Source organism: Monodelphis domestica, chromosome 2, assembly GCF_027887165.1.
Source record: "Monodelphis domestica isolate mMonDom1 chromosome 2, mMonDom1.pri, whole genome shotgun sequence".
Classification (NCBI taxonomy): domain Eukaryota; kingdom Metazoa; phylum Chordata; class Mammalia; order Didelphimorphia; family Didelphidae; genus Monodelphis; species Monodelphis domestica.
The window spans coordinates 15,557,624-15,582,442 of NC_077228.1; the positions used below are offsets into that span (position 1 = coordinate 15,557,624).

Genomic DNA, 24,819 nt, shown 5'->3' on the forward strand with positions numbered 1-24,819 from the left:
AAAGAACAATGGACTCAGGATCAAAAAGACTTGTTCTAGAGTCCTGGTTCCCATCATTAGTATCCATATGACATTGGTCAGGTCATCCACCTCCCAGAGGTTCTCTTTCCATTTCTATAAAGCAGGGAAGATATGAATACAGTACCTGCACTGTTTTCTCCATACCTTAGTGGGAAGGCCAGTGGATGATCAGGGCCATGAAGGAGAGGAGATCTCCAGCTTTGGGATCCAGCAACTTGCTATTTAAATGAATTAATCTTCCTTACTAGGTGGTAATCTCTTATTTTCTGGCTGATGAGGGATTGCAAGCTCTGTAAGATCTGCCCAGTAAAGCCCTGGCTGTCCCACCCTGGTTACATGTCTTCCCTTTACAGAACTCTCGCCAGTGAGCTAAAACCTATCTTTGGACCTATCCTTGGTCCTGATAACAGCCTGTCATTGAGACTCCTTACCTGGTTGTATCTCTTGGTAGACTGAAAGCCCTGTAAGGGCAAGGCTTGAGTATCCCATTTAAAACAAAGACATCTAGTAGGCACTTAAGCCATGTGAGAGGGTGAAGAGGAAAGGAGACAAGGATGACTCAGGCTCGTTAGCATTAGCATTTTTATTTTCCTTTTTTTGTTGCATAGGAAATGCAGTACTTGCTTCCAGTAATTGTACTGTAATGTGAGAAGGTGGTAGCACTAATGGTTGAATACAAGAGTTAAACTAATCCACACCAGCTCGGAAAAACCTGTGGAGATTTTAGTTGAATAACAATGGACGCCCACAGTGATTCTCAACCAATTACAAATTTTCACAGAACACAGTCCAAACTAAAAGAAAGTCAATCCAAGGATACTAGAGGCACGAGGGGCCAGCTCATAAAGACAAAAGAAAAAGCATGGTATTAACACGGGGGCAGGTGAGGTTTGCCAATTGATCTCACACATGTCTATCAGAAAAGATTCAGTCTATGCCCCTCCCACTTCTGACCTGGAAACCAAACCAAAACAGGGTATCTGAGTGGACAAAACCCAATGCATCTGGGAGAAGGTCCCTGGCAACTCTTAGATGAGGGAGGAGGATCAGGGATGGGCTGGGGGCTCTTTCCATCGCTACAGGGTCTCACCAGAGGCCAATAAACCTTGTGAGCCAGCAAAATGGTGGCAGCCTTAGTGGCCCAATGTGGGAAGCCAATCATCGGCAAAGGAAATCGAATCAAGAAGGGCCATCTCTCTGCTGTCCTCACACTCAGCACACCCCTCCACCCAAATATTACCAGTCATCTTCTGCACTTCCTTTTGAGTCATTCAGAAAAAAGTTGCTAATTTAGAGACTATCGAGCATCACAATAATAATAATATTATAATAATAGTAATAGTAATAAAAGACATCTGAAAGACACAAAACAAACCAGGGAGAGGGAAAGCGTTTTGTTTTTTTTTGAAAAATTGAGCTTAAAAAAAATGGCAAGAGAAATGAGAGCGGCTACTGGACCACATTAGTCTTTGAAGCCACTGTAAAAGGTAGAAAAGTTCCCATTTTATTTACTGAGTCTTTTCCTTTGTGAAGATGCTGGGTTAGAGGTAGCACACCTACTATATTCTCTTATGGTACAGACTAATTTTTAAAAGGTTTTCATCTTTATCAAATAGCATCGTAAGTACACATGTGAATCTTGTGATGACTGGCATGGAGCCTGGGACCTTCTCCGGGATGCTCTCTCCCCTTTATCCCACCAAAGCCATGATGTTTCCCCTTCTCTTGCTGTTTCTAATGGAATTTGGGAGTTTCTACTATCTGTTTTCTCAATTTCCCAAGATCCTTTCCCAACAGGGCTCCATAGCCTCCTGAAGGCATAAAAGGCAGGTGGGTGCTGGCTAGGAAATGAAAAACAAAACCAAAATCTTGCTTTACTTGGGAAGCAAGCCATTGGAGATTTGGACCAAAAGAATAGCTAAAAAAAATCCCGTGTTAATAGCAAATTTTTTTTTCTCTCATGAAAAGGGCCCAGAGTTTGTACAGAGTTTAATTTTATTTTGAAGGAAAATATTGCAACTGTGCATGAAACTAAATAGCCACATGAATTTTTTTAAAGTTTTTTTTGTTTTTTATGTTTTTGTTTTTTTTTTTGTTTTTAATATGAAGAGGTCTGGTGTGAAGAAGGGCTAAGCATGGGTACCTGGTTGAACACTGTCCATTAGGAAATCGCTTCCCACATTCGCCTAATCAGTGAAGGAATCAGAGAAAAGCATCCCCTTATACTGAAATGCTCATGTGTATCCTAAACAGAGTTCTTGGGAGTCACGTGGTGGTTATTTGAGACAAAAATCTTGCCAGGCACTGATTTCTGAACTCAGTACCCATGCTTGCCCTCTAGGAAGAGAGAGAAAGAGAAAGAAAGAGAAAGAAAGAGAGAGAAAGAGAGAGATTGAGTTTGAGAGAGAGAGAGAGAGAGAGAGAGAGAGAGAGAGAGAGAGAGAGAGAGAGGAGAAAAAAAAAACCACACAAGTAATACTGAATTTAAGTAAATGTATACCTCCAAAAATACTGAAAACACCCCAAAAATCAAGAAAAGAGACAGAATTTGCGTTCTCAGTGAAATATCTTTAAACCTATCTGACAAGAACCAAGTCAGAAAAAAAGACTAACATAACTTGGAGTAATATTCATACAGCTCTCTAAGCATTATGGAATAGCATGCATTAATATTGTATGGTTATCTTACATCACCTATACCAGAAGGTCCTGACAGACAGCAAAGGCTACCGGTGTAGAAAACAATCTTACTTCAGAAGAGCAATATAATACAGATTTCACAGGCACTACATTTTAATATATCAGGTATTATGCTGGTTTTTCTTATAATTCATTCTGTCCTAAAGCTGGCATCATAACAATGACCAAAAAGGCAAGGACTGGAGTCAACGGAAGGGGATACCAACGTGGATATATTTGTTTCTTCGGGTAAGGTTAGTGCATAGTTCTCATGCAGAAAATCACTGCTATGCATTTACATTGTGGGAAAGCAGATTGAAACGAGCCCAAGGTGTCACGTTTGTTTTTTTTTTCTTTTCGTAAATCATTTTGCCAGCCTGTAGTAGCACCATGTAATGGATTTGCATTAAACGTTAGATTGATCTCAGAAGTGGCAACGGAGTCTTCACTAGAGTTAAGTGCCACGGAACAGCTTCCATGTTACCTGCTATAGATCAAAGACGTTCTCATCCCACTGCCTTTTACATTTTTGTTTTTAACTGGCGAAAAGAAAAAAGGGGACGGACGGATGCAAGACGCCGCTGAGACGGGAGCACAGCCTTGGACCGGATGGAGGGAGGCAGAGTCACGGGACTGTCCAACGGGAGGTACATGCACTGACTTCAAGACAAAAATGGGCCTTGGGAAGCTGGCGTTCTCGACAGCCCTGCCCGGCGGGCGGGCGTCCTGCTTCCTGAGACATCCACCAGCGCGTCTCCTAAGGGAAGCGGACTGGCGGGTTGGTTGGGGGGTTTTGTTTTTGTTTAGGTGCCATTGAAGCTCTCCTCACACGACTGTGCCAGTTGTGTTGGCAATTTGTTCTATGGAGGCCTTCGACCAAAAATAAAATAAAATAAAAAGAACTCAAATAAAGAAGGAGAAGAAAAAAGTCGAGAAGTAACAAAAGAAACCACCACCGCTAAGGACAACCAGAAAAGATATTTCCAGAGACACAATGCAAATATTCACCGACTTTCCTTGTGGTTCGAAACAAAATCGCAAGGAAAAACCGGGTTTTGAGATTATTGATTTTAGGCCACGAATCCAGATTTGAACAGTAAATAGTTTATAACACTGTTACTACAAAGCTGCAAAATACACTGACAAAAAAACCCCAAACAAAATGAAGTGAAGGAAGAATTTTAAAGAGGGATTCTTGTGATGATGATGATTATTTTGTATATTCCTGTGGGCTGACTGGCTCCTGCAAGTCCAGGAACCTTCTTAATTTGGGGGGATGTGGGGGGTCCCTTTCTCCTCTTCTACCTTCAGGGAAGGGATCCAACAGAGACGACTGAGGAAAGCGTACTATGTCTGCCTAAACTCTAACTCGGAGCTGATGGACGAGAAGATCAATAAATTAGTCACTGCGTGGCTGGGGTGTGCAGTAGGAGACAAGCGGATGCTCACTTCATTCAAACGGGAGATACGGACAAGAGTTGGGAGCTGGTGGGCCAGAGGCAGGGAGAAGGGCCGTGTCTAGGGATGACTGGATGAGGGATGGGGAGGAAAGAGGCTGGAGCGGTTTAGTGTTGGTGACTCTGGCTTAGATCCCAGAGGAAGGAAGGACACAGGAAAGTTAGTGGTGGGACGCTCCGTTTTCTAGCTGTCATAGTCCTCGATTTAGCGTCGGATGGGACCACGTCCCTGTCTCCGGGGTCCCGCCAGCTCCGAATCCCTGCACACGGCACACTCTCGGGGCTTCCTCCTGGCTCCTTTCTTGGCTTGGCTTTGATTCTGGGGAATCGAACCCCGCTTCCTCTCTCCCTCGCTTTCCGTCCGATCACAACCCAGCTGCCATTTTCTGGAGGAGGGTGCAGCGAGCAAACAAGCGTCATGGACTGTGTTTCATTCTGACCCTAGACGGCCTCCCTAATGGTGCAAAGCCTTGAAAACCTGTTTGTTTGTTTCTGCAAACGGGCTCAGAGTTCCCCAACGCCGGCTTCATGGAACTCAATGTGACAAAATATCTTCGAGAGAGAAACAAAGAGAATAAACGGCATACCTGTCATGTCCATTTACAATGGGTCTCCAGTAGCCTACACTTCTGAAGCATAGGAATAGGCTATATCATCAAGAGAAGAAAAATAACTGTATTTAAATACATACATAAAAAAAAAAAGGAACGGGAAAGTTTTCAACTTAAATCCAGTTCCCCAAAAAGGAGGGGTGGGGGACACCCAACAGCAATGAAAACAAATGAAAAAATCAAGAGAAAAAGCAATTCTAGGAACGCTGTCTTTATAACAAACAATCGGAAATTCCACTAGGCTAACTGGACAGATTTTTTTTCCTCATTTAAACAACATTACAAAAGTCCTGCATTATAAAATAGGGTCAAACAAATCCATAAAACTATACAACATACAAATGACATTATCTTCTGCGGGGGAGCAGCGGCGTTCTCTCTCTCGCTCTCAATCGGCTCGCCCCAAATCACTGGACCTGCCCCAACTATTGCTTCGGTGGATTCGTCTTTTTTAAGTCTTTTTCTTTTCTTCATCGAAAAAAAAAAAGGGTGCAATTTCATCGTTATGTACAGCCCAATTTCACTGGCAACACCTCGGCTTAGAGCAAAGGTTCTGACAAAATGTCTGTCTAGGCTTTTTGTTGTTCTTTTCTTTCTTTTTTTTTTCCCTTCACTGTGAAGCACTGTAAGCTGCAAATTTATTTATTTTTTTCATAGTGCACATAATGTCATCGCAAAGTAATGCCCTGCTAAGTGCTATTAGGGGGAAGGCAAAGAATGCTGGCTACAGGAAATGATACTGTACACTGACTCTCACACAACACAACAGAGCCCAACAAACTACTCAACCACTTACCAGACACGTATCAAAGTCCAAAACGGTTTATTTTTTCCTTAAATAGAGAGAACCAGTAAACAATTATTTATTTTTCTTTCTCCAAACTCGGAAGTTTAAAAACGTGCATATAAAAATGGGCATTATTATATTTATTGACTGTGGATCAACTGGTCGGCTAAGAAAAATGGGGTGTGGGGATCTGAAGAAAAAGGAAGGTTGGTTTTTTTTTTGTTGTGTTTTTTTTTAAAACGCTATTTTTTTAAGGCTTGCTTGTGAAAGGAATAGTTGTAAAAAGAAAACAAAATTGCTTGAAGCAAGGTCAGCTTAGTGCTTCACAGTTTGACTGCTACTCTAAAGGGAGCCCTTCCTGCCTCCGTGCATTCAAAATTCGCAAAAAAAGGACAAAGACAAACACCGAAAACACTGCATCAACTGCAGCACTGACTTTGGTCAAATAAAAAAAAATCAAAAGAAAACTCAATCGCCACTAAGCGTTTCTACGTGATATAAGCAGGTATTGCATATTTTCATATATCTGGGAAAGAAAACAAAACGAAATAAAGGAAGACTCCGAAAGAAAATGTCCAATGCAGCAACATCCCAAAATACTGATTTTTTTTTCTCTAGCATCTACAGATCTCAGAATAGCACTGCCACTGACCACACCGGACAATACACACTACTCCTATCTGTGGAACGACTACTCGCTACTTAGATTCTAGAAGTGGAAACTGACGATGGCGGACGTCAAAGTCACATTTACAAAAAAAGTGTCTCCAAATGCTTGACCAGGGAAAAAAACCCTTTCGATTTGAGGAACGTGTGCAACAATTTCAGAAATAATCGCTATCCAGGGCAAGGCACATTGATATGGAATTTTTTTTTTCGCTTGTTTCGTGCAAATCAAGGAGGAAAAAAAATAAAACAAACAACCAACATTGTTTCAGGGAAAAGATGAGCAAAAGTGACTTCCCAAGAATTTCAGATACTTGATTGTATAGGACAGTAGTAGAAACCCTTCTCAAGGGCTGAACAAACATAGTTTAAAGGCAAGTAAGTGCCTGGAATAGGGTTACAATATTGTGTCTTAATGTACTCTACTTTATCCTACATTAACTATATAAAAATTAGTTACTAACACTAGAACATGCACAGATTTTCTCTGATTAGCCAGATGCGCCAATCAGAACGTATATATATGTATAGTCTAGGAAACCTTCTGAAAGTCGCCTGGGGAAGCAATGGGTGCTTCGCTGTCTGGTAGAAAAAAATCACTTGCACTCTATTTTGTTCTCATTTTTTGTTCTCGATTTTTCTGCATTTTTTTGTCTTTTGTCTCGTTTTACTTTTGTACATAAGATACAGGACATTTGGGGGTACGAATTTTTTTCCTTTTTTTTCCCAACGAGTGCCCTCGATCGGAACGGACACCAGCATCTTTGTCATTTCTCTCTGTAGTCTGTCCAGGAAAACGCGGGACACCGAGGTGTCTCAAAGCTCCGGATGCTCTCTGGGACTTGAGGTGGCCAAGAACTGATAAACCCTAGGTGGCCGGAAACATGTCAAATTTGTGTTTGCTTTTTTTTTTTCAGAATTGGCATAATCCATTGTAAGTGACTTTTAGCTTATAAAATTAACAGATATCATGACTTAATTTTTATGTGCTTTGATAAAAGAAAATAATTAATTAGCATTTAATGTAGTTAACATATTGTGGTAAAAGCACCATTAGATTTGTTTTTTTTTTGTGTTTTTTAAAATTTTCCTTCAGTTTCTTAAAGGGATACAAGTTTAACAATAAAAAACATAAAAAGCAAAAATAGCTCCCCTTTTTTCTTGCAAGGCTGTTTTTTTACCCCAATAATTTAGAGTCCTGGGGTAGAAGGACTTGGAAAACAAAAATAGAATTTTCAACAATCTCTATCTTACAAAGATATTTAGCTATCCAATGAAATTGCACTTAACTCAATTCAAAATTCGATTGTTTCGATTGATTCCTGTCAGTTTCTGTCAAAACAGACCATCTTCCCCATTTCCACGTGAATTTGTGTAATTGTTGAAAATTGTTGGAAAAAAAAAACCCCACAATGTTCTAATGTAAGTGCAGCATTTCAAACTTTAAAAAAAAATGACGACAATAGTAGGAGTTTGTCATTTCTGGATCTCTCGGCAACGTGAGTGGACTCGCCATCCTTTATGGGTCATGTGACGCATTTAAACTGCTGACTGTAGAACAAAAATCAAACCCCCCGAAAGGGAACCCACTGCATATTTTTCCCCCGATATGTCACAGAAGAACATGCCTTATTGTCTGTCCTGTAAGTTACATATTGCAGATTTCAGCGACTACGAAAGTTTTAGTTGCGGCGGGCCTTGCGAGTGCTCAGAAAGGCGGACGCATCTGTATGGGTCAATGGATGTCAAGACCGTGAAACAGCTGGGCTCCGTATGGAAAGTGGGGTGCAGCAGGGAAGGCAGCACACGACAGCAGACCGGCCTCCCCCTCCACCCAGTGTCACCTACAACTTACACTACCAGCGAAACACTCCAATGCGACAAAAGCCAAACCATTTCAAGCACCATGTGAGAAAATTACAACAGTCCCTAAGGTGGTTGAAAAAAAAATCCTAATCCCAAAGAGGTTACGGCCTTGGCTGGGGGACCGTAACGCTCGCCATTTTCCCATGTACTGGTTTTTCTGAATCTGTTTGTCTCCCCTTCCGCTGGACAATGAAGAATCTGCGCTGCTGCTGCTGCTTCCGTGTTACAGAGTTGAGAAGGGGTCCGGTGGTCTGTCTGGTGGATGGTGGGATGCTGTGACTTTTATCCCAGGTACCAGGACTGGAAGACACAAAGGGAAAGAGGGCTGGTTACAAAATGGCGCCAGCAGGATGGCTTCAAGAGAAAGGTCTTGGGAAGATGGAGCCCTGGGGGGAAATCGTGGAGAATAGCTCCCTTGTTTTACACAGGAGGCAACCGAGAGCTGGAAGGAAAGTGGCCAGAGTGACTCTGGCCACTAGGAGGTAGCAGATGCAGAATTCAAACCCAGGACTTTTGACTCTAAAATGAGGGTTCTTTCTACTATTCCAGGCTACCTCTCATCACCAGGATGGTAAGGCATTTGGAAACAATGTCCTAAGAGACACAGTTGATAATTAGAGCTAGAAAAAGAATAACTCACAGGAGGGGGAGGAAGACCGATTCTGTTTAACTCTAGAGGGCAAGACCAGGATCGGTTAGTGGAGCAGATTCATATCGGCTTGGTATAAATCAGTACCACACACACACACACACACACACACACACACACACACACACACACACACACACACACACACAGTTCTTAAGGACCTACTTTGTTCACAGCTCTGGGGAAGACAAAAATGAAACAGCCCCTGGCTTCTAGCAGCTTACGTTCTATAAGAAAGAATTTCTTAACTTCTAAAGTTAATAACTTGACTCAGGAAGTAGTGAGCTCCCCATTAATGACAAGTCTTAAGCTGTCTGGCAAACCATCTGTTGACAGTACTTTTTTATTTTTTAGTTATTAATACCCATACCTTCTTAGAATCAATACTAAGTATCCGTTCCAAGACAGAAGAGCAGGAAGGGCTAAGCAATTGGGACTAAGTGACCTGTCCAGGGTCACACAGCTAGGAAGTGTCTGAAGGCAGATCTGAACCCAGGACCTCCTGATTCAGGTCTGATCGGCTGCCCTGTGGCACTACTTTTTTAAAGCAGGTATTTGGACTAGATGGCTTCTCAGGTCCATTCTGACTCTGAGGGCCCAATAGTCAAAATCTGTTGTTGTTGTGCCTGATTCTTTATGACCCCATTTGGGGTTTTTTTCTTGGCAAAGATCCTGGAGTCATTTCCTGTGTCCGTCTCCAGATCATTTGACAGATGAGGAAACGGAGGCAAATAGGTTTCAATGACTTGCCCAGGGTCACCTGGCTAGTAAGCATCTGAGGCCAGATTTGATCTCAAGAAGAAGAGTCTTTCTGACTGCAGGACTGGAGCTCTCTCCACTCTGCCCCTTTGCTGCCCATCAAAGTCTAGACTGGAACTACCACAACCGAAGCAGAGAGTCCACCATCCATTAGCCCAATGAAAGCAGTGACAGAAAGGGGGTGGCCATGGGCACATCAAAAGTGGGGCTGCCATTCAGGAATGCAAATTAAATCTGTTTGGGGGGACTTCGGGACTTCCTATATTTCCATCCTTAAGCACTGATAAGGCACCCTGAGATGCTTAAGGTAAGTAACATATAGACCCTGTCACTTCATCATCATCATCATCATCATCGTCATTGTCATCATCACCATCATCATTGTCATCGTCGTCGTCATCATTGTCGTCGTCATCATCATCGTCGTCATCTTTAAACCCTTCTCTTCTGTCTTAGTAACAACTCTAAGACAGAAGGGCAAGGGCTAGGTAAACGGGGTCACAGCTAGGGAGAGTCTGGGACCAGATTTGCACCCAGATCCTTCTGACTCTATCCACTGAGCCACTAGGCTTCCCTGAGTCTGTCACTTTGGAACAAAAAGAAAAAGGAAAAAGTTGGTAGTGAGTGGCTAGCCAGGAAGGAAGCCACAAAGGGTCAGCGCTGAAAGAAGACATATTTTCTATGTCGCCAACGGCCAGTGAGGCAGCGAGAGAGGCTGTTCCCTTAGAACTGGTCTCTGGTCCAAGATCTGCCACCCACTCGTTGTATTCCTTTGGGCAAAGATGAGAATGATTGGCATTGGTCGAGAGACTGAAGGGTGCAAAATGAGTCTGTACACAATCTGCCTGAAGATGTCGGCCACGCAGGACAGGAAGCTCTGTGCATGTCGCCATCTTCATTTTACAGAGAAGGAAACGGTCTCAGAGAGGTTAAGAAGGTCGCCTCTAGTCACAGAGCGTGTCCTGGGAGCCCAGAGCTTTCCAATGATACAGAGATTCAGATTTAAGGTTACTGAGTCCAACCTCTTCATTTTACAGATAAGGAAACCGAGGTACATGTTTAGGTGTGACTGGGGCAGAATTGGAACCCAGCTCTTCCTGATGACAAGTCCAGCCCCCTATTCATCACACTGGGGGCAAAAGGATTCATTTCTCTGGGCTTCGGTCTCCTCATCTTTATCATGAGAGGACTGGCCTCTCAGATCCCTTCCACTCATGAGATTCTGTGAGGTTTTCAATAACTTATTGAATTGAATTGTTGAAAAGAATCCTAGTGGTGACAAGCAGATGGGCCCAGATTTCTATTCTATAGCTGAGATGGGTAAATAATGGGCACACTATGTGCTAGGTTAAGCTGTATGTTTGTTTTTAACCCATACCTTCTACCTTAAAATCAATATTATGTATTGGTTCCAAAGCAGAAGAGCTAGGCAATAGGAGTTAAGTGACTTACCCAGTAGAGTCTGAGGTCAAATTTGAACCCAAGACCTCCTATCTCTAGACTCGGCTCTCAATCTACTGAGCCACCTTGCTGCTCCCTAGGTTAGGCTTTTGACTGGCCGTCCTGCTCTAGTGGACTCTCTTCTTCACTTCTTTGAACAAAAACGTTCTCTTTCCAGCACCTTCAGCATCTCCCCACTCCTTTGTGGTTCCTCCAATCCCAAGACCAAGGAAACACGGAGCACCAGCTACGGGAATGGATCAGCCTGTGGGCTCGGCTGCCCTTCTAAGGCACTTTGTGGGTCCCCGGAAATGGAAATGGGCCCCCATGTTCTCTTCAGGTGAGGTTAGTGCAGTGAGCAGGCGTGGAGGGTGTCCGACTCCACGAGACGAATCCACAGTTTTTAAGAAGAAATCATTCTGCTGTCCTGTGATAATTCCCTGGACCAGAGCCAGGTTTCTAGAGCAGGAAACGATTTTAGATCTGCCTAGACGGGGGGCCTGAGTGTACATTACAAGACAAGGAGGAGCTGCTCAGCCCTCTGAGGGCTGATTTCCTTCAGTTTTCAGGCTGCTCCTCCAAATGATTTTAGAGGCCTTTTTCTTGAACGATCCGTGTTCTCCTTGTTTCCCCCAAGGAAGCCGCGCTCTTCTTCACTTGGTTCTGGGTCCTCTAGACCTAGCCCAGAAGCTGGCCATGAAATGCTTGTGCCCAGGACAGAAGCCAAGTGACTTAAAGCCTGTGGGTTTAGCTCACCTCTTCTGGGGTCACCTTCCTTCTCCGGCTCCCAAAGCGGGCAGTTACCTTCTTTTGTTTCTCTTCCACCCAAGGTGGGCACAGCTGGCTTCTGTCCACTTGGCACCTCCCAACAAGTGCAGGTGCTCAGTCAATGGGGAATGGCTTTCTTCCTCCTCCTCCCCCCTTTTGGGGAAGGATATTTGAAGATGAACCACTTGATGTTCTCCTCCTATGAGCTCTTTTAGAATAGTCTTCTTTCCTCATTGCGGGTAGCATTGGGGACAAAGCAATGCACTTGGAAGGAAGGAGACCTCCTTGGGAATCCAGAACTCAAGTCCTGTTCTGCCTCTTCCTGACTATATGACTGTGAGGGATTCCGTTAACCCCTAGGAGCCTCAGTTTCCCGGTCTGTAAAATGGGGATAATAATATTGCATATAGCAATATCCATGTTGTAAGAGGATCAAATGAGATCATGTAAGCCAAGCTCTCTCTCTGTCTCTTCCTGGATCTCTTTCTGTGATCATTCACTCCTTTAATCCAAAGCGAAAGATCACTGGTGCACAGGCTGTGGGCTTCTTTGGCATTCTTGCCGTGTCAAGAGAAACTGAGGCAGAGTCTTAGTAAACTTTTAAGGAAGAGTTTGTAGGGACAAAAATTACCCAGGGGGGGCCGCTGGGTGGCTCAGTGGATGGAGAGCCAGGCCTAGAGATGGGAGGTCCTGGGTTCTAATGTGGCCTCAGACACTTCCTAGCTGTGTGACCCTGGGCAAGTCACTTGACCCCCCATTGCCTAGTCCTTACATCTCTTCTGCCTTGGAACAGATACACAGTATAGATTCTAAGACGAAAGGTGAGGATTTAAAAAAAATTACTCAGGTTGGGCAAGTATAGATGGGCTGCATATTGCACTGTTAGGAGGAATACAGACATAGAGAAGATCTCAGAACTCTTTGAGGATTCTTAGCTAGATGTATGTGTAGATCTGCACATATATGTACACGTGTGTATTAGTGTGCTTCTGCTCCAGGAGTCCCACCGTGGAAATTCCTTTCACCAATACAAATAACCAAACCCCCCCAAATGTGTTTGCCGGATGAACTGCTTGCCAGCTCCGGGAGGGGCGGAGGGGGGGCAACTTTGGAAAACTTGGGTGGAAATGTGTTATGAAGAGAAAATAAGGATAAAGCCCAACCACCCAATGTGTCACCTCGAGCCTCGGTGGGGTTGCCTCGGCCACTGGGATGATTCAGACTTGATCTCGAGGCTCCACATCCGGGGACCGGGGACCGGCTGCCCCAGCGCCCAGGGCGCCTTGCAGCACCAGCCAGGACTTCCGGGGGCAGCGGAAGGCTCAGGGACAGCGCCCAAAGGGTTAAGCGAGCTGGTTCCGGGGCGATGGGCCCTTCTTCCGGTTACAAGAAGGCTTGGTTGCCCCAGGAGCCTAAGGGCTAAAGGAGAGGAAGAGCTCCCTCCGGGCTCTCCAGCCGCCCTGGGTTCTAGAGCCGCTCTAAACGCCTCCTCCTGCTGCGGTAGACTCTCAGCGGCTCTTCTGTGCCCAGGCTTGGAGAAACCCGACCAAGAAAGGCCTCTTTTGTGTCCTGACGGGGAAGCAGCCTGGCCAGACCCTGTGGCCTCCCGCTAACTGGGCAAAGGGGGCGGGGAGGTGGGGCTGAGAGTCCGAACGTCCAGGCGCCATTTTTGGCCCTCTAAGGAAGCGCTGACCACCCCCAGGCGAAGAGCCCCATTTCCCAGGCTGCTGAGGACCCCATCCTTGCCGCCCTCGGGGAGCAAGTGCGACTGCGAGTTCCCAGCGCAGCTCTGGGGAGCCACAGGGGGCGGCAGGGGGCGCCCTTCCCCGGCCGGCCTCCCCTGCACGGCTGAGCTCCGCAGTGCTCGCGCTGGCCTCTGAAAAAGCCCCCCAAAGCCAAGTTTCTTCACATCTTACTATTCAGTATGTGCCTTGCAGACAAGGTTACCCCAGAGCAGCTCTGTAATCCTTCACTGAAATAGGCTTTATTGATTGCTCTGGTCTATTGTTCTCTTTTCAAGTCCCCCAAGTTCAAGTTCATCGTGGTGTTACATCATGTCTGGTTGCTAGGGGCAACCAGACAGACCCAGACGTGACTATCATTAGCAAGAAAGCCTCGGCTCTCCTCCCACCACCCTTCCAGTGGCTCTGACGTAGCAGGGCCCACTGCAAACACATTGAGGTATTTATTCTGCCTAATTTATGACCTTCACAGCAAGCGGGGACCCCCACTCCCAAAACCAACACTCCGCGAGATTTAATTAACCCGTCTTTCTCTGGCGCTCGGGAAAGTTAGACAAAGGGCTAATTATTGGGTTGCGCCGCGGCCGGCCGCAGTTCTGGTCCTGGGGGGGGGGGGGGCGGGGCGGGGTGGGGGGTGTGTGAAGATCTGCCTGGGAAAGAGAGCTCCAGGGGCCGGGGCGGCTCCCCCCGGGCCGAGCCCCCTCCCCCCCCTCATTTTTTGCCCTATTGACATTTCATGAAATTCTTTAGCTGCTTAAGGGAATTAGGGGGAAAGAGGCGACGTGAATGTTACTCCTCCGGAGTTGGTATTCAGGAACACAAATCAACTCCTGACATGTTTAAATTTAAATGCTAACCACACACTCGGCGAGTTACTCTAAAGGTTAGTTCTTAATCAATGGAAGTTGCTGACTCCGGGCTTTCTCAGCTTGCATGCTGCACTGCAGTTCCTGGCCTTTTGTCTCACGGTGGGGCTTTCAAAACTTTCCCCTCCTTTCCTGAAGATGATTCCAGCCATGATCTGGCACACACAGAGGGCTATTGTGCCCCTGGACTGGCGACATGTCAATAAGGGGGCTGGGGGCCCCGGAAGTGACCAATGGGCAGCCTCCATTAACCCTTGCAGGAGCGGCACCTCCTTCCGCCCCCCCCCCCCCACGCAGTCTGACTGATGACCCCGGGCCATTTGGCTGAGGACACCTCCAGGGGATCATCGATTTGCTGAGGCTGCAAGCAGGCAGGCCGGCCAGGGATGGCGGACGGGGAGTGGCATTCTGGAGATCAATTGGAAAATGGCTTGCTGGGAAGTAGATTGCAGGGCATCAGGGTGTGAGAGGGGGAAGAGACCTTGGAAGGCGCCCACAGTCCAAACCCCCTAATGATTCAGGAGCTGCCCAGGGGCGCTTAAAGGGCTCCCCCCGCTGGAGGAACCTCAGGGGTGATGAAGTAATCCCTAGTGGGTTAGACGTTGTAGGACAGAAACCTGTGCGTGGTGCCTGCACACAGCTGGTGCTTAATCAGTGTTTACTGGATGGGACTCAAGCATGGTACCTTTTCTCTGTTAACTAGCTCTAAGCTGTCCTAGCTAGAATCATTTCTGTGCAGAGCTTTTGAGCTGCTTCCCCTGTTAGGGTGTGAGCTCCTTGAGGGCAGGGGCTGGCTTCTGCCTTTTTTGTACCCCCAGCCCCTAGGCACATACTGAGGGCTTAAATAAAGGCTTGCTGCCTGACCCACATCACCATGTCACAAACAAAGCAACGGAGGCACTGGGGAGCAGGATCTTTTATGTCTTGGCTTTACATTTCCAGCACCAAACACCAGTGCCTGGAGTGTATGCAGTAGGCACTTCATAAATGCCTGTTGAGTTGCAATGACTTGCTTGTAGTTACATGGAGAGTAAAGGGCAGAATAAGCATTTGAACCCAGGCTCTTTCCTCTAGAGCCAATGTTCTCTCTGCTAGACTAAAACCTATTAGGACTAGGGTTGGAAGGGATATTAGCGGCCATTTTGCCTTCTCATTTTACAGATGAAGAAACTGAGGCCTAGAGTAATTAAGAGGCTTGCTCCAAGTCAGGCAGGTAGGAAAATGGCAGAGAGCTAGGATTTACCTCCAAATTCTCTCATTCTAAATGCAGAGCCCTTTCCCATAGTCCCCAAGTTGACATGTAAGTTACAAGGAAATGCACTAGTCTACGACCATTTGAGATTTTAAAGCATTTGCCTTCTCTTTTTATAATACTGTTTGCTAACTTTGGCTACAGAATGGTCATTTTGTAAGACTCTATGGTGGTGACTCAATGGATGGAGAGCCAGGAGGTCTGGGTTCAAGTCTAATCTCATACACTTCCTAGCCGGGTGACCCTGGGCAAGTCACTTAACCTCCCAGTGCCTAGCCCTTACTGCTTTACTGCCTTGGAACCAATAAACAGTATCAATTCTAAGATGGAAGGTAAAAGGTTTTTTTTTTTTTTTTAAAGATTCTACGGCTGGCCAATGAGGAAATACAAGCAGATGATGGTTAAGGTCATGTTGGGCAGATTAAAAAATCCGCCATGTCTTTGGGCATTTCTGGTGCCACAACTTCCAGTTCAATATGGTTTCTGCCTTTCTCCTGATTTGACAGTTCCAGAAATGTAACTTCTTGCCTTGGGACAGACAGCAAAGGCTTTCTTCTGTTCTTTATCTCAGCCAGCCCCAATAGGACACTACAACATGGGCGGATGCTATCTGGAGATCCAGACATCAGGGAAACAAATGCTCCAGACAGATCTGCCGTCCCCCAAAGGTCCTGGCTCGGGGACCGGCCGGCTCCCCATTTGTCAGCCGCCCACCCTATTCCCAGGAAGTGTCATCCATGCCCGGCGTCCTCTCCCTGGCGCTCAAGGTGAAACATCCCCCAGAATTCTGCAGTCCAGCAAAAGATCCAGCTTCCCTTTTTTCTCCAGTCAAACGAAGAAGTAATCTCATCAGGTTGGAAAGTGCTGACTAAGGATTTAATAAAGGGCCTGCAGATGTGTGTCATCTCGGAGGTATTCAACTCATGTAATGCAAAACAGTTGCACACTGAGCGTGCTTATAAAATTCCATTTAACCATTGCTGGGCTCTTTTTTTACTGTTCTCTGAGGAGTATTATCACACTTTCCCGCCCTTAATTTACAACCCCATGAAAGTTGGCGATCAGTCCTGCTGCTCTCCTTAAGCCTCAAAGTAGTAAGGATTTATGGACCATAAACAATATCAACCCGTCTGAATCCCAAACAGGAAGTCTGTCATGGCGAGCCAGCTAGCGAAGGAGCGTGGGGCTGGGGCTGGTTCTGCCCCTCTACTGCCTTCCAAGAAATAGTAAGAAGATGGAAACCTCCCTTGAAAAAAATTGGGGACTCTGGGAGCCATGAAGGACAAACGAGGAGGCTCAGAGGGCTGGGACTGACAGAGATCTGAGAAGTCACTGAGCCCAACTCGATTTACCCAAGGTCACCAAACCGAGATTAGAACCCAGGCCCCCTGACTTCAATGCCCTAACTCAGGACCTCATCACCAGTTACTGGCATTACTGCACCAATTTCTTACTTAGTCTCCTGGCCCCCAGCATCCTCCCTCTCCTATCTGTCCTCTAAACTGATGACAAAATGTTGTCCCTAAAACACCCATCTTCCCATTAGAGCCCTAACTCGGAAAATCAGGCATGGCCCCTTTTAGCCTTGGGGAGAAAATGCAAAATCTCTGGTCTAGAATCTCTCAGGATCAGAGGGATCTTTGGAGGCATCCTGGCGGTCATCTCATCAGGCACTCACACACTTAGAGCTGAGAGAGGACTTTGAGGTCCTCTGGTCCAAACTCCTCCTGGATTCCCATCTGTGCCTTGCTCCTTAAGACCTTAGCCCAGTAACTTTTCTATGCCTCAGTTTCTTCAAATGTAAACAGATGGCTTCTAAGGTCCTTAACTTAGTAAATCATTTCTGCCTTCCTTTTTATGGTCTGGTATCGACAATCTTGCTCCCACCTACCCTTTGAGTCTGTTTTTTGTACTCCCTGCTCCCCCTTCACATCCTTTCCAATGGTCAGTCCATGTGCCTTTGTAGTAATTGCATATTTACTAGGATAGATGCTATATTCCCCCTTCCCCATCAGAATGGAAGCTCCTTGAGGGGAAGGGCTGCTTCCTTTCTGTCTGTCTTGGTACATGTAGAGATAATGGCCAGACCTCTCACTTCCTCTATCACTGCAGGTCAACCAATCTTAGAAAACTGCCTCAGCACTGAAATGTGCAGTGACTTGCCCAGGGGCACCCCACCAGTCCGTGCCAGAAATGGGACCTGGACATGCACCTTCTAGGTTCCAAGGACACGTCTCTATCCCATCACCTCCAGTCATCGCCCAGAAACGACAGAACAAAACTGGCTAACAGGGATTTGATGCTCAAGAGAAGTTGGAGATCCTCATTGTGTCCCTGATGAATAAAAACGTGAATACTCTTTGGTACAGGAAGAATGGGCCAAGGGAACTCGAACTTAAGTCTTCCCAGGTCTGAGGCCACGACCCCAAGTGACCTATGAACTAATTATGTAGAAGATATTTAGAGGACCAGCTAGGTGGCACAGTCGATGGAGTACCTGGATGGGAGGACCCAAATTCGAATCTGGCCTCAGATACTTTCTAGCCGGGTGACTCTGGGCAAGTCACTTAACCTTGCCTCAGTTTCCTCATCTGTAATAGGAGCCAGAGAAGGAAATGGCACACCATGCCCTTTGCCAAGGCCATGTATCTTTGCCAAGAAAACCCCCAAATGGGATCACAAATGACTGAATAACAACAATAACAAGAAATCTGCATGTTCACTGGATTGAAGCGGCATGATCTTTTTTTCTTTTTAAACCCTGACCTGCCACCTTAGAATCAATACTGTGTTGATATGAGTGGTAAGGGCTAGGCACTGGGGTTAAGTGACTTGCCCAGGGTCACACGGCTAGGACAGAATTATCTCTGAAGTCAGAGGATACTTGCTGTGCAACCTCGGCCGATCTGCCCCTCTCTGGACCTCAGCTCAAAACAAGAAGAGGGGATTCAATGGGGGCCTCCAAGGTCCCTCCCCCTCTAATTCCTCTGCTGAAAAGGGCAGGCTGGGCGTCCCCTCCCCTCATCCAGGGCTTTTTCCCCACAGGATGTGGATGTACTTAAAAAAGGAGAAAACAGCCAGCAAAGGCAGATCTGGGAGCCTGCCTGGGTGCCTGCTCCGCTCAGCTAGAAGCCCAGGGCGCTGCTCGGCCCAGGAGCTGTTTTTCAAATTAAAAAGTTAAACAAAAGGCCTCAAGGCCAAAGATTAACGCAGGCGGAAGGAGGTTGTTAATGTGGAATCCAGAACTGGGTGTGACACTTGGCTCCGCATCCGGGTTATTTAAGGACGTTCACACATGGAGGAAGGAGGGGCTCTTCCCCTGTGCTGCCGACCCCCCTGGGCCCCCTCCCCCAGCCGGCCACAAGCGCTGCAAGCAGGGAGTCCCCAATGCCCATCCTCGCACCCCGGCGCTTCCCATTGGTAAACATTCCCTCCAAATGGGTTTCACAGAGTTTCAGAGTTAGGAGGAGGCTCAGAGCAGGTCCTCAAGTCCCCCCACTGGAACAAGGGTCCAGCTTTTGCCTGAAGACCTCCAGGGATGGGGAAGCCACTCGCCCAGCATCCATCCATTCTATTTCTATTCCTGCCATCAAGCCGGAATTTGCCTCCCTACATTTCTTACTCATGGGGTCATGCCGACTCCTTCCGCCAGGCTGCATCCATCCAGGTCATGCGGGCTTAGAAAAGGGAGTCCTGAAGGCACAGTGACTTGTCCAGGGTCACAAAGCTAGTGTGGCTCAGAGGTGGGACTTGAACACAGCTCTTCTTCCCTAAAGGACGCGGCCTCAAGAAACGTTGTCCTCCTGGTCACCCTCCTCTAGAATCTCTCCAGCGGATCAAGAAAGTCCTTAAAAATGGCATTCCCAGAGTCGAACCCAGGGCTCCATCCGTGATGGCCCAGGGAACTAAAGAGGCTTCCTTGCCCATGGCCATATAGCTATGAAAGAGAAGGGCCAAGAACAGAAGCCCGTCTAGGCTCCAGGCCCAGCAGCCTCTCCCTCAGACCCTTCTCTCTTCCTCCCCTGGGGGGAGACGGGTCAATGCCTGTGGCCTGGCAGGGTGGGGAAAAGTGGAAAGAGCCCTGGACGTGGGATCCGATCCAGAGACCTGGATTCCAGTCCTCACTCCAACGTTTTAATCAATCAACAATTGATTAAGATGTCCTTGATGACCAAAACACCAGGATTTGAACACAGGACATCTGACTCCAGGTCAAATGCTTTCCACCCCACCAAATGGTCACTTACAATCTATACGACTTTGGTGGAGTCCTTTAACCTCTGTGCCTCAGTTTCCTTGACTGTAAAGGAGGCACAACAATCCTTGCCTCTCCACTTACAATCTATATGAACTTGGTGGAGTCCTTTAACCTCTGTGCCTCAGTTTCCTTGACTGTAAAGGAGGCACAACAATCCTTGCCTCTCCAACACCATATGGCTTTGGGGGGGATAATAAATAAAAATGGCCCCTGATAATAATATTAAGTGTACATTTATGCATTTAAATATAAATGACCTTTTATGTGTCTCATGCATCCATATGTATTATATATATATATCTGGGATTTCCAAAGAGCTCATTCCCTTGAGGTAGGTGGTATTATTGGCTCCATTTTGGTGTGACTCGCTTGATGACTAAGAAGGCGAATCAACAGGCAGATAGGATTGGCTTCATTTGACAAACAAGAACGGGCAGGGGGTGGTACAGTGGACAGAGCGCTGGGTCTGCAGTCAGGAAGACTCACTGGCTGAGGCTCACTAGCTGCATGGCCTTGGGCAGGTCACTTCACCCTGTTTGTCTCAGCTTTGAGAAGGAAATGGAAAACCACTCCAGTGTCTTTGCCAAGAAGACTCCAAACGGCGTCCCAAAGAGTCGGACTCAACCAAATGCTGACTGAACAACAACAGAGAGGGAAACTGAGGCAGACAGAAGTGGAAGGACTCTCCTGTGATAAGTGGATGAGGCAGGATTCAAATCCAGCTCCTTCTGCTCCAACTCCATCCCTCTATTCCCCGGCTACCCCTAGCTGGGAACACTTGCCGTCCTTTTGCTGGTCAAAGTCTTATTCATGGAAGGAAAATACAGAAGATAAAATACAGCACATGTAGCTAAGTCAGGAATGCCCGTCAGGAGGGCAGTGACTTGGCCACAGCCACGGCGCCCACACGGCCAGGCCTTTTCCAGTAAATCCTTCAGCAAGAGGGAAAGAATCCGTGACTGTGTGAGCCCTCCACAGGCGCCCTCTGCGACCAGGCGCCTGTTCTGACGTTTGCCCCGAAGCCCGGGCGGGAGTTGGCGTTGTTTCCCCCCAAGGAGAAAAGGGCTGAGCTCCCAGAGCCTCCCTCCCTCCCTCCTGGCAGGCAGAGGGGAGAGCAGGGCCAGGGCGTCCCGGGGCACCGGACACTTCCCAGCGGCATCCCTCTGCGCCAGGCACGCAGGGACCAGCCCCGCCATCTTGGCCAGGACCTCCTCCAGCTGGGAAAAGGAATAGTTTTATCTGAGAGCCTCCCAGATCTCCAACACATGGAAGGAAGCACACACGCAGTCACGCTCATCATGCCTGAAGGGGGCCCCGCTGGCTCTCTGGCCAGGGAAAATTCTTTTGCATTGAAAAACCTCACAACCGCCAGCTATTAGGGAGCTGGAAGGAACTTGAGGGGTCCCCTCGCTCAAGCCCCTCATTGTAGACCCGCAGCTCCCCTAGAAGGCCCAGAGACTCGCTTCTAAGTGCCGTAGTTTATGGGTCTCAGAGGCAGAATTCAAACCCAGGGCCTCTGATGGCAAATCCACCCCCCCCCCCCCCCGCATGTGAAGCTACCTCCTTAAATGATGGAAGGTCCTAGAGTGAGAGCTAGAAGAGGAACGTGGGGGTCCTCGAACCCAAAGTGGTTCCGTTAGCTGAGAGGGAGAAGAAGAGGGAATTTGAACTCGGGTCCTCTGACTCAAGGTCATGGGATGGATTTAGAGAGGAAGGTGTCTGAGAGGCTGTCTGCCAACTCTCTCCATTTATAGAGGAAGAAGGAGGAGACCAGGCAAGGAAAGTGAATTATTCAGGGGCCAGAGATAGTAAATAACCGGTTTAATGAAGGGGGCTGAGACATGGCTCCCAGTGTGGTGACACTGGGAAAGTCACTCAGCCTCAGTTTCCATATCTATAAAATGGGCATAATACTAGCCCCTGCCTCTCAGGGTATTGTGAGGCTCAAACAACACATGTGGAAAATGCCTTGTAACCCTTAAGGTGCCTTGTCAATTGTTAGACATTAGAGTAATGGTATAATGAAGGCGCAGGGCTAAAATTTCAGTTCGGATCACAAGAGAACATAAGATTAGGTGAAAGAAATTTAAATCACTTTTCCTTGCACAAAACTCATAGATCTAAGATTAGGGGTCGTTTGCTCCCCAGGGACTTGCGCTCAAACACTGCCTCAGGAGCTTACCAGCCGTGAGAGCCCCTACAAGTTGCTTACATCCTCTCTTCAGTTTCCTGGAGTGTAAAATGGGGTGGTTGGACTAGACATCGTTCAAGGTCTTGTCCAGCTGCCCCCTTCTTCACCATTTTACAAAGGAGAAAACTGAAGCCCACGGAGGTGATGGTGCCACTCTGCCCAGGCTCATGGAGGTTTTAAATGGAGTAGTAAGGATCTGGTGCCCAATCTTGTCACTCCACACGACCCATCTCTGTGATATTGCACATCTCTGGGCCTCCTACCCCCAAATTAGGTTAAATATGACCCCCTAAAGATTGAGCACCACTGGGATCCTTGAAACGCAATCTAGAAAGCCAGGAGAGACCAGGTCGGGCCTGCCTTCCTTCCTTCCTTCCTTCCTTCCTTCCTTCCTTCCTTCCTTCCTTCCTTCCTTCCTTCCTTCCTTCCTTCCTTCCTTTCTTCTTTCCTCTCTTTCTTTCTTCTTTCCTCCTTTCTCCCTCCCTCTCTCCCTCCCTCTCTCCCTCCCTCTCTCCCTCTCTCTCTCTCTCTCTCTCTCTCTCTCTCTCTCTCTCTCTCTCTCTCTCTCTCTCTTCTTTTTCTTTCTTTCTTTCAAAGTTGAGAGTCTTTTGGGAAAGGCTGGGAGGTGGAGGCAGGAGGAAGACTCGAAAAGATGGGAGTTTTTCCCAGTGGCAAAAAGTTCTTAAGGAAATGAAATCTCTCTTTAATCGCTATATTAACATCAGGAGGAAGCCTCAGCGGAGCACAAAGGAACTCTCCCGTGCTCTCTGAAAGGCATTTGGGCTGTGGTCCCGGCCAGGGCCAGTGGGAGGGGGCTGGAGCTGGGGGGCCAGCCTGGGGAGGGGGTAGTCAAGCAACCAGAAGGGACAGAAACAATCCTATTTGGGCTTTTTGTTCCCCAATGGTATACTACATAGATCAGAGGCTTCTGGTAAAATACCAACCCCGACTGTATACAAAGCACAGGAAAATGTGAGGCCAAAAAAAGGCAGCTTAGGATGTGTTAACGCTGCTATTCTATCAGCTTAAAGAGTATTTTATGCTTGAACAACGGCTCCCTTTTATTATGTGGGCCTTTCATTCATTCACGACTTCAAAGAGTCCAGCCACCAGCGTACCTGATCGTCCAGAGGGCCCTGGAAGGGTGTTCTAAAGAAGGGAGTCACTGGGAGACCCAGACCCCCGTGGACCAGGCAGTTCAAAGAGAATATTTCAACAATGATCACATTTTGTAAATCTTTTTTTTTTTTTAACGAAAGACAGCTTATTTCCTGCTTTTTCATGAAAAATAGATGCTGACCGTTAAAGCCAGCCTGTCCTAGGAAAGTTGCCGGAGATCCGAGGGGGGGTTGGGGGAGAGGAGGGGGGAGCAAAGGGAAGGATTAAGGCCAAGGTCAGGTGGAGTCTTTCAGGCTTCCAAAATGTTCCAGGGTGGTAAGGCAGAGCCCTTGGTGGCATTCCCCCTTGGAGGATGGGGAGGCACAGGGGATGCAGATATTTTGCATGGGGGGCAATTATCTGGGAAGAGATGGGCTTGTTTAATTAGGTGCATTTTCCTTTAAAGTTCTGGATTCTTTTTCTTTCTTCTTTCTGAGAAGATCAGCAAAGAACAGGGCCTCAGGCAGAGAACAATCTCTTGCACAAAAGCCAGTGGCATGTTTCAGTTTTTTTTTAATGGCCTCATGCAACTTTGAACCTTGAATGCCCAGAGAAACCCAATGGGCCTGCTTCTCAGTGGCCACACCACCTGCTTCATCTAAACAGCCCGGACTACTCTTTCTCCTTATATAAGGAAGCATCCCCCTCTGTCCCAAATGGGAGCGTCCCATCTGACCGCCATGTTGTGTGTGAGAGCCGACTTTCTCTTAAGGGGAGGAAAAAGAGGACTATTTTCTGGATGGAGATTCAAAACGTCCCATCGCGCCGCCATGTTGTGTGTGAGAAAGTCAACTTGCTCTTAAGGGGAGGAAAAGGAGAAATTTCCAACAAGAATTAGAGTTGGCCCAAAGTGGAATGACGTGCCTTGGAAGTTGGTGGACTCCCTCTCATTGGAGCATCATGGGAGAGTGGAAAGAGGGTTGGATCTGTCTGAGGGAGACCTGGGTTAAAATCCTGCTTTTGCCCCTAATGGGAATGAAAGCCAATCATGTAACATTTCTGAGCTCCAATTTCTACATCTGTAAAATGGGGATAACACGGTTGTTGTGAGAGTTGATTAATAAAGCTCCAAGAGATATCTTTATCCATCTATATGGCTATATATGCACAGATATAGATTAAAGATATGCACATACATATATATCCATATAAAATATCCACATGAATGTATATCTCATCCCATATGTAATATATATTATCCCTATTTCTCTTCATATCAATGGATGGATGGATGGATGGATGGATTTTCATCTTGCTCACTTCTCGGGTGTGTTTTAAAGAGGATTCTTTTGGGGATGTGGGTTGAGATTCCAAGTGATTTCTAAGGAGATTCTATGAAATGAAAAAGCAAACCTTCTCAGCAGCCCAGATTCCCGTGAAAAGATCCTGGCCAACAATTCGTGATGGTCCCCTTCAGAGGAGGCTCCAGTGAGCTGTTTCTATCCTCACAACACCTATCATATCTGTTCCCTTCTCTTCATTCATGTAACCACCACCCAATTCAGGACCTTATCACTTTGTACTTGAGCTAATGAATGAGCCTTCTTATTGGCCTTCCCGCCTCAAGTCTCTCCCTACTTGGATTCATCTGTCAACTCACCACCAAAGTGGTTTTCCTGAAAGCCCAGCTCTGATCACATCACTCTCTT

The 24,819-nt window shown here is 46.9% G+C and overlaps 1 protein-coding gene and 1 long non-coding RNA gene across 6 annotated transcripts in view; one reads left to right on the forward strand and one right to left on the reverse strand.

The window, feature by feature from the left end:
• Nucleotides 1-589: 589 nt before the first annotated feature.
• Nucleotides 590-24,819, reverse strand: part of NFIA (nuclear factor I A) — a 499,453-nt gene continuing 475,223 nt past the window's right edge. For all 5 annotated transcript variants that reach the window (XM_007480487.3, XM_056814129.1, XM_056814127.1 and 2 more), the window contains one exon: nucleotides 590-8,387. In XM_007480487.3, the coding sequence (XP_007480549.1) occupies nucleotides 8,370-8,387 (18 nt within the window). In that variant the 3' untranslated portion in view covers nucleotides 590-8,369. The remainder of the gene's footprint in view (nucleotides 8,388-24,819) is intronic.
• On the forward strand, nucleotides 12,947-16,542 carry LOC130456831 (uncharacterized). The gene is made up of 2 exons (XR_008915844.1): nucleotides 12,947-13,884; nucleotides 15,924-16,542. It is a non-coding gene; the product is annotated as an uncharacterized LOC130456831 (long non-coding RNA).